At 40.8% G+C, this 9751-nt stretch overlaps 1 protein-coding gene across 1 annotated transcript; it reads left to right on the top strand.

The window, feature by feature from the left end:
* Positions 1–962: 962 nt before the first annotated feature.
* On the top strand, positions 963–7218 carry LOC139537752 (solute carrier family 22 member 4-like). Its single transcript, XM_071339486.1, has 10 exons — positions 963–1370; positions 1792–1895; positions 1978–2132; positions 2218–2389; positions 2568–2694; positions 3221–3321; positions 5381–5595; positions 6239–6421; positions 6665–6800; positions 6893–7218. The coding sequence occupies exons 1-10, from the start codon at positions 978–980 to the stop codon at positions 6966–6968; spliced, it is 1662 nt and encodes a 553-aa protein (XP_071195587.1). The 5' UTR covers positions 963–977; the 3' UTR covers positions 6969–7218.
* Positions 7219–9751: the final 2533 nt, after the last annotated feature.

Raw genomic sequence — 9751 nt, 5'->3', positions numbered from 1 at the left:
GCTCTCTCGGTCATGCGCTTGGAAACACTACAGCCAAAATGGGAGCCACTTAGAAAAACTACAACTTCTCCCTCATTTTTCCAAAAAACAGCCTGAAACTCTTTCTAAAGACTGTTGACATCTAGTGGAAGCCTTAGGAACTGCAATCGGGGACAATTCGCCCTATTATAAAAGTGCCAGGCATTGAAATCAGTGGTGTGCTGAATTTTTTACTTTTTTATGGTTTGTCCTCTGGGTTTCGCCTGCCATTTCAGTTCTGTTATACTCACATACATTATTTTAACAGTTGTAGAAACTTTAGAGTGTTTTCTATCCACATCTACCAATTATATGTATATTCTAGCTTCTGGGCCTGAGTAGCAGGCAGTTTACCTGCTACTCAGAATACCGCCCCCTATCAAAATACCGCCCCCTATCCCAAAGAAGTTAAGAGGTTGCTGTCTAACAGGCTGCTTATAATGCATAAGTGACTCTTCGGCTCAATCGGATCCTAATGCACACTCACTTGTCTGTTGCTTTTACAAAGCAAACTCTGACATGTGTCTTAGCCAATCATTAACTAGGTTTGGGAAGGTGTGTGAGAAGGCTGCAGTTAGAGTGTTGTTGAGGTGGGCCTTTCTGGCCCCCTTCCCAGACGTTTCATCCCTCTTCAACTGTTGTCCTTACGTCGAGGTTGAATTCCACCACCAGCGGACAGCGACATCTTATAATTTATTAACCCTCACTTTTAATGACCTTCCAATACATTACCAATACCGAGTGGGGCAATTCAAGATGCAATGATATGTTATCTACTTGCTTTCAAGAGGGGTTGGTGCATGAAAGGAGAGAGCTCTGCTGTTTGTTGACGGTGTCAGATGGTGATGGATGATATCCGACAACACTACAACAACGTCTGGAGCAGCTATACAATGCAGGCAGTTTTCTGCAAGTGAATAAGTGACTGGACTCAAAGGTCAACTGAACACAGCAGCAACATGAGAGATTACGATGGAATCACAGCTTTCTTGGGAACATGGGGACCCTTTCAGCGGACAATCTTCTTGGCATTGGCCATCAGTATCCTGCCCAATGGGTTTACTGGTATTTATATAGTGTTTGTAGGTGATACACCGTCACATGAATGCTATGTTCCTGAGGAGTATAATATCAGTGAGATGTGGAGAAATGTGACCATCCCAATGGAGACAATAAATGGTGCATCGCAGCATAGCTCTTGCTCAAGGCTCAAAGTGGAGACAGTTAGAAACTACTCTAGCCTAAATATCATTCCAAATGTGGATGTCAACGTGAGTGAAATTGAGCTGGAAAGTTGCTTGGACGGTTGGAAATACAGCAAAGACGTCTACCAGTCAACATTCGTCACTGAGGTGAGAAATGTATTGCAAATCAATGCAAACATTATTAGCTATTCCCAAAGACAAAACAATTCTGTGATAAAAAGAGTATGAAAAACAAATATGTGAATGATGAACTTTAAATGCTTACACAAACACTTTGGATTGCACTGTTGGGTTACCCAAACCCTTACAGCAACAAATTGCAGTTACAGTACAGTACGTTGCAGTTATGTTGTAGTTGTACTGCAATTACTGCATCCAGAAACAAACTGCTGTTTTACTTTGCTGTCTAGTGCCGTAATTTAGCAATTCACCTGTGTTTATTTTGCAGTTATAGTGCAATTACTGGCATTTAAAATAGCACTGTAACTGCACTGTAACTGCAGTTTCACTTTTTGTAAAAGGAGAGAAAGGGCATTTGTGTAATTTAGGAAATATATGTATTTTGCAGTGGGATGTGGTGTGTGATAATGCATACAAAGTTCCCTTGACCACTTCAATTCACTACTTTGGTGCGCTGGTGGGAACGTTCATCTCTGGCCAGCTGTCTGACAGGTCTGTACTGTATACGGTTTACTTCAGTCCTGATGGAGAATCATCTCAGACAATGTGAACTTACATCATTTTTCATCAACAGGTTTGGAAGAAAGCCAGTGCTCTTTACTATGATGATAATCCAGAGTGTGGCCACTTTCGCACAAATGTTCTCCCCAAACTGGCAGGCATTCACTATTTTTTTCTTCTTTGCTGGTGCTGGATCAGTCTCAAACTACGTCATAGCGTATGTTCTTGGTAGGTTCAAAATAAGCATAACTTGTATCTACAGTATCTCTTGCACATTTGGTAAATTTACTGAACTTGCATATCTGGTCTTCAGGGACAGAAATACTGAGCCCTGGAGCTCGTGTGGTATTCTCCGCACTTGGAGTGTTCCTGAGCTCTGCGATTGGCTACATGTTCATGCCGGCTGTGGCATACTTCATCCGTGATTGGAGGTGGTTGCTGGTTCCCATGACAGGCTCTGGAATAATATACATCCCGCTATGGTGGTAAGCAAAATGTATCCCCACAGGAATGTGTTTGCCGCAAAACCTTCTACTATGTTAATGCTCTGTGTACTCTTCTTTTAGCGAAGGGACTTCTTATCTATGTCAAATACAAACATTAGCCTGATTTAACATAGGGCCTCAGTAGCGTTTATATAACTGTGCATATGTATTGGTATAGGTTCATCCCAGAGTCCCCCAGATGGCTGCTCTCTCAGGGAAGAGTGGAGGAGGCTGAGGCCATACTGAGAGATGCTGCCAGGAGGAACAGAGTTGAAGCACCAGAGGTCATCTTCACTCCCTCAGAGGTGAGCAAGCTTACTTAGCTACAGTTTAGCTTGCATCATTTAATAAAATAAACCTTCCCAGGGACATGGAGTAACAAAAAACATATATAGAGGAATTACAAAAAAGTGCCTATGTCTTTGTTAATATATTTTTAGGCACCTATCCAGTTGAAGTCAAAGTCCTTTTTGCTGGTGCTGCAATACATCAACTGAATGAAGTTGATTAATAACCATTGTTAAATCATTTGAGAGACTAATGCATCCCTTCCTGTTTTATGGTGTAATCCAGGTCATTCATCAGACTACTTGACCACTCACTCTGGCCTGACTGTAGTTTAGGTTTCTGAAGTGTTATCTTTTAACCAATGCAGTCTAGAACTGCAGAATAATGAAAGTGAGACAGTGGACTCTGTGCTTACGGTGATGAAAGAGAGACACGGGGAATAAAATACAGGGGCAATCTACTCTTAGCAATTTCATCCATTATGCATTTTGCTCTTCTAAATGGTGTATCCTAATGATGATCCTAATGATGACTTATCTCCAGGTAGAAGATGCTCTGGCCATGAAGGACAAGAAATACAACATTCTGGATGTCATGAGGAGCAGCAATATGCTTTCAATTATAATTCTGTGTTCCCTTCTGTGGTAAATCTTAGCATCTGTTAACACAAATCCTACACAATCTTAAAGGAAAACTCCACCCCAAAAAACTATATTTTGGTATTTGTCCATTGTTGACATAGTCCCAAAATGTTTTGCTTGTCAGCAATCAAGATTTCATGATATGTAACTTTCAAAATACAGAAATCCTCACATGATGCAATTTGCATCATATGATACAAAACGCAGCATCATATTATGCAAAATGCAAAGTAAAGGATGACTTCTTTATTTTGAAAGTTACATATCTTGAAAACTTGATTGCTGACAAGCAAAACATTTTGGGACTATGTCAACAATGGACTAATGAAACAAATACCACAAATGTTTTGAGTGGAATTGTCATTTAATGACTCTGAATATTACTTTGAATATTACTTTGTTTGTGCCTGTTCATCTACAGTTGAAGTCAGAAGTTTACATACACCTTAGCCAAATACATTTAAACTCAGTTTTTCACAATTCCTGACATTTAATCCTAGTAAAAATTCCCTGTTTTAGGTCAGTCAGGATCACCACTTTACTTTAAGAATGTGAAATTTCAGAATAATAGTAGAGAGAATGATTTATTTCAGCTTTTATTTCTTTCATCACATTCCCAGTGGTCTAGAAGTTTACATACACTAAATTAGTATTTGGTAGCATTACCTTTAAATTGTTTAACTTGGGTCAAACATTTCGAGTAGCCTTCCATAAGCTTCCCACAATAAATTGGGTGAATTTTGGCCCATTCCTCCTGACAGAGCTGGTGTAACTGGGTCAGGTTTGTAGGCCTCCTTGCTCGCACACAATTTTTTAGTTATGCCCACACATTTTCTATGGGATTGAGGTAAGGACTTTGTGATGGCCACTCCAATACCTTGACTTTGTTGTCCTTAAGCCATTTTGCCACAACTTTGGAAGTATGCTTGGGGTCATTGTCCATTTGGAAGACCCATTTGCGACAGAGCTTTCTTCCTGACTGATGTCTTGAGATGTTGCTTTAATATATCCACATAATTTTCTTTCCTCATGATGCCATCTATTTTATGAAGTGCACCAGTCCCTCCTGCAGCAAAGCACCCCCACAACATGAGGCTGCCACCCCCGTGCTTCATGGTTGGGATGGTGTTCTTTGGCTTGCAAGCCTCCCCCTTTTTCCAAACATAACGATGGTCATTATGGCCAAACAGTTCTATTTTTGTTTCATCAGACCAGAGGACATTTCTCCAAAAAGTACGATATTTGTCTCCATGTGCAGTTGCAAACCATAGTCTGGCTTTTTTATGTCAATTTTGGAGCAGTTGCTTCTTCCTTGCTGAGCGGCCCTTCAGGTTATGTCGATATAGGACTCGTTTTACTGTGGATATAGATACTTTTGTACCTGTTTCCCCCAGCATCTTCACAAGGTCCTTGTTCTGGGATTGATTTGCACTTTTCACACCAAAGTACATTCATCTCTAGGAGACGCATCTCCTTCCTGAGCGGTATGATGGCTGCGTGGTCCCATGGTGTTTATACTTGCGTACTATTGCTTGTACAGATGAACGTGGTACCTTCAGGCGTTTGGAAATTTCTCCCAAGGATGAACCAGACTTGTGGAGGTCTACAATTTTTTTCTGAGGTCTTGGCTGATTTATTTTGATTTTCCCATGATGTCAAGCAAAGAGGCACTGAGTTTGAAGGTAGGCCTTGAAATACATCCACAGGTACACCTCCAATGGACTCAAATTATGTCAATTAGCCTATCAGAAGCTTCTAAAGCCATGACATCATTTTCTGGAATTTTCCAAGCTGTTTAAAGGCACAGTCAACTTAGACCCACTGGAATTGTGATACAGTGAATTACAAGTGAAATAATCTGCCTGTAAACAAGTGTTGTAAAAATGACTTGTGTCATGCACAAAGTAGATGTCCTAACCGACTTGCCAAAACTATAGTTTGTTTACAAGAAATTTGTGGAGTGGTTGAAAAACGAGTTTTAATGACTCCAACCTAAGTGTATGTAAACTTCCGACTTCAACTGTAATTCATTCGACTTTGTATATTTGATTTCCCTCTGCAGGATTATTATCACATGTGGCTACTTCGCCCTGCTTTTGAACACTTCCAACCTCAGTGGAAATCCCTATATCAACTGCTTCCTGTCTGGAGCTGCAGAAGTGCCAGCCTATTTCATTGCCCTGTTGCTGCTCAGATACTGTTCCAGACGGTTTTGCCAGTCCTCCACTCTCTTCCTAGGGGGAGCTGTTATTCTCTTCATTAACATGGTCCCAACAGGTAAAATTCATTGACCGTCTCAGAGGGAGACCTCATTTACAGATCTTTATAAACATCACCTAATTTACACCTGGTGTCGTGGAACATCGTCTCAGAAATATAACACTCGTAAGAACTTGTGAAATCAAATAGGCTTTTAATACAGAGTATAGACAGCCTGGAATGGTCCGCGGAACACACACCTTCCCAGAGCCCCGGCTCCTCTATTTATCCACATATAGCATATGGGTCCAACCCATATGCAAATAATCATTATTCCCCTAATTCTCCTGCCACCATTATCTTTTAGTTCAGGCTTCCTGCTTGTTCACGCCCAATAACGCCCATATCTGCTTTCAGTTAGATTATAATGGTGGCAAGACCCTTGCTTGTCCTAAAAATAATATATGTCCATCTATCCTATAGGCCTATGTCTTGACCCTGTATTTAGCTCAGTGTCTCAGTGTGTTCTCTGGTATGTGTGCCCTTATTAGGATCAGCAGACTATGTGTCTCCTCTATCCTTAGTGTGTCCAGTTGTCCTAGGCGCCTATGTGTCGCCTTCTCTTCGTGTGGTCTGTTTTTAATGTTCAGCTGTCCTATACGTCTATGTGTTATCTATGTGTCTCATTTACTCCTACACTGGTTGTCTCTCTATGTTTCAGATCTCCCAGGAGTGGCTATCTTCCTGGAGATGGTGGGGAAGTTTGGCATCACGGCAGCGTTCTGTGTAGTGTACGCAGTCACGTCGGAGCTCTTCCCCACCGTGGTGAGGAACATGGCCATGGGGACGTGCTCCATGGCAGCACGCATCGGAACCATCCTCTCCCCCTTCATCATCTACCTCGGTAAGACCAATCAATCAGTTAATCATTCAATCAGTTAATTCATCAATCATCAATGTCAATATTGGACTGTTAAAGTATATATATCCAATCTTGTAAGACCTGGATCACTACCCATTTCTTTGTTCAGTAGAGATAAACAAGATTGAGTGGATGTATTCGACAATGTCTCTCACTGTTAATTTGGTTTTCTGATGTTCAGACCTCTCCCTTGATATTGAAAATGTCTGTTTTATTTATTTGCAGGAAATTACTACAAGTACCTACCATACATATTCATTGGTAGCCTTGCAATACTTGGGGGTCTGTTCTGCTTCATTTTACCTGAGAGTTACGGCAAGGATTTGCCAGAGACCATCTTACAGATGCAGCATATCAAAGGGTGAGTTTGACTGTCCGTCCGTCTCTACGTACATTCCTCCATCCATCTTGATGAAGAATTGTTTCAAACATGTGTTTTCATCTTTTCTACAGGTGTCGATGCAACACAGACCAAGACACCGAAAACGTAGATAGCAAATCAGAGTATAGGAAGGAATCTAAATTGTAAATCTTGTACTTTTTCTTCTAAGCTAACATATGGAATTGTTTGAACATGGTCATACCATGGATCATTTAACTATTTGATTTTGAATTTTAGGACCCATTTAGGTATAAAACAATATACTGTATATAAAAAAGTTAGTTGATAAAATATTGAAATGTGGCCTTTACTACTCTAACCCATAGAATCACATTGAATAACACGTTCATAAATGGCAAAAAAGACAGTCAAAAAATAAATAATAAGGAATAAGGTTTTGAAGTGTCTGTCCTATATCTAGGCGATATAAGAAAGTTCAGGAAATATATTTTTGGGGGACAAATATTTAACCCCTTATTTTTGTTGGCACAAAACTACTTCCATACTTCCATTCATTTGTCTGGATTACCTTTAGACTAGTCCCGTGACACTTATGGGGGTCGTAAAGCAAAACGGAGAACACCATCATGTTCATGAGAGTCCCCTTTCCACAGTCATACAGTATAAGCTTGTAGCCCAAACGGATCGGACACTACAGACAGAAGTTGGCACATCAGCATTACCAAATTCAGATGAGTCATGTGGAGCTTGTGGGGGTCATAGAGAAAGATGGAGAACCATCGTGTTTGTGAGACGTTTTCGTGAGATGACCGATTTTCAGGATGTATCAAGGTCTGACAAACACTGCTGTAGCTCGGCCACCTTCCTCTGCAGATGCGGAAGGACAACATAGCCTGATGTTGTGGATTGAGAAACAGCCCAATGCAAAATACATACAGTATCTCTAGCATAAACTGACAGATGTTGATGGGGATTATTATGTAACTTCGATTGATGCACAGGTACGTCAAAAGACTGTTAAGGATTTTTATATGAATGTACTGTACACCTAAACTTCATAAAACCAGCAGGCAAAATGAATGGTTAAGTTACAAAACGTATCACAGCATTTGGACATTAATCGTGTAGAGGTTAAAAGATAAAGACAAGTTCCTCTTGAATTAATGTGGGTGCCTGGCTGAGACAAGATAACTACATAACTCTTGAGTTATGCATGAAGAGTCCCATAACCTTGTAGCACTATTGTCAGAGAGGGGTAAAGATAAAGATTTTGTTCGGGCACCAGGCAGGTATTAACCCTGCCGAAAGGAAAAGAGTAGGATAGATAGAGTACCACTACCACAGACACACCAGCAGAAGAGACTGCCTTGAGTGTAGCTTGTTTGCCAGATAGCCAGTGGAGAGAAAAGACAAGACAAACCATATGAAACACACATCACAGCATAGGGGTAACCCAACCAATAATACCCCATACAATAATAATGGGAGAGAAATTTAACTGCAACTTCCTAGAAACAATTTACAAGAAAGAACTCAGTCATCAACATTAGAGGATTTGCAATAATCTGTATTACCTCCCAGTGGAGGAGTACAGAGGGTTTGAATGGGGGGGGGGGGGGGGGGGACATACCAGACATACCAGACAAACTTGCAGACATACCAGCAGTCCCCTTCACACACTGAACATTTAAACAAACTGAAACGTTTCAGGCAGCAGGCCACGGGTGTGAGCAATACGCTAATTAACAAGGAAAGGACTGGAGCTAAGCACAGGCAAAATCATAGAAGAAAATCTGGTTCAGTCTGCTTTCTACCAGATACTGGAGAGATTAATTCACTTTTCAGCAAGATAATAACTTAAAACACAAGGCAGAATCTACACTGGAGTTGCTTAGCAAGAAGACAGTGGATGTTCCTGAGTTGCCTGGTAACAGTTTTGACTTACATCTGTTTGAAAATCTATTGCAATACCTGAAAATTGTTGTCTAATAGAGATTAACAACCAATTTGACAAAGCTGGAAGACTTTTGTGAAGAATAATGGGCAAATGTTACACAATGCAGTTGTGGAAAGCTCTTAGAGACGTACCCAGAAAGACTCAGAGCTGTAATCACTGCCAAAGGTGATTCTAACAAGTATTGACTCAGAAGGTTGAATACTTGTCTAATTAAGATATATTAGTGTTTTATTTTTCATGATTTTGTTTTACTAATGTTTTAATTTTTCTTCCACTTCGAATATTTTGTGTAGATCTAAATCCATTTTCATCCCACTTTGTAACACAACATAATGTGGAAAAAGTCAAGGGCTGTGGAAACTTTCTGAAGGCACTGTATGAAGGGGATCAAGATCTAATGAAGCTAGCCATTCCAGCTCAGGCTTCATCAGTACTATGACGGTGGAATGGCCATAACTACACTGCTCAAAAAAATAAAGGGAACACTTAAACAACACAATGTAACTCCATGTTATGCTGATGAATGAGGACCCAAAAGCGACGTAATAGTAACAGAGTCTTTATTCCAGTATTAAACAAATAATGATTCTCCTGGATATAATCAATGGTAATCCAAAACAGGAAACTGAAATCCTCTCGTCAATAGAGAGGAACGCCTGGAGACGCGACCACAGACTGCAGGTCGCTTCGGGAAGGCACTGGCCGTAGCTGACATAGACACCTGCTCACACGCAGCATCTGAAGAAGGCAAAGAACACGACAGGGCGAAACAAGGACACAGGAACAGCAAACATCAAACAAGAATCCGACAAGGACAGGAGCGGAAAACAGAGGAAGAAATAGGGACTCTAATCAGAGGGCAAAACAGGGGACAGGTGTGAAAGAGTAAATGAGGTCGTAGGGAGAATGAGAAACAGCTGGGAGCAGGAACGGAACGATAGAGAGAGAGAAAGAGAAAGAACCTAATAAGACCAGCAGAGGGAAGCACAGGGACAAGACATGATCAAAGACA

This window comes from Salvelinus alpinus, chromosome 13 (assembly GCF_045679555.1).
Source record: "Salvelinus alpinus chromosome 13, SLU_Salpinus.1, whole genome shotgun sequence".
Lineage (NCBI taxonomy): Eukaryota > Metazoa > Chordata > Actinopteri > Salmoniformes > Salmonidae > Salvelinus > Salvelinus alpinus.
Note: the sequence above shows the minus strand (reverse complement) of the source record. Positions and strands in the feature narration are given on the sequence as shown.

What these genes read in the sequence shown, in the direction of transcription:
- LOC139537752 (XM_071339486.1), top strand. Translation starts at nt 978, where the DNA reads ATGAGAGATTACGATGGAATCACAGCTTTCTTGGGAACATGGGGACCC. An exon ending in TCTGGCCAGCTGTCTGACAG is followed by an intron (nt 1,896 to 1,977) that starts GTCTGTACTGTA and finishes TTTCATCAACAG; the next exon opens with GTTTGGAAGAAAGCCAGTGC. An exon ending in CAGATGCAGCATATCAAAGG is followed by an intron (nt 6,801 to 6,892) that starts GTGAGTTTGACT and finishes TCTTTTCTACAG; the next exon opens with GTGTCGATGCAACACAGACC.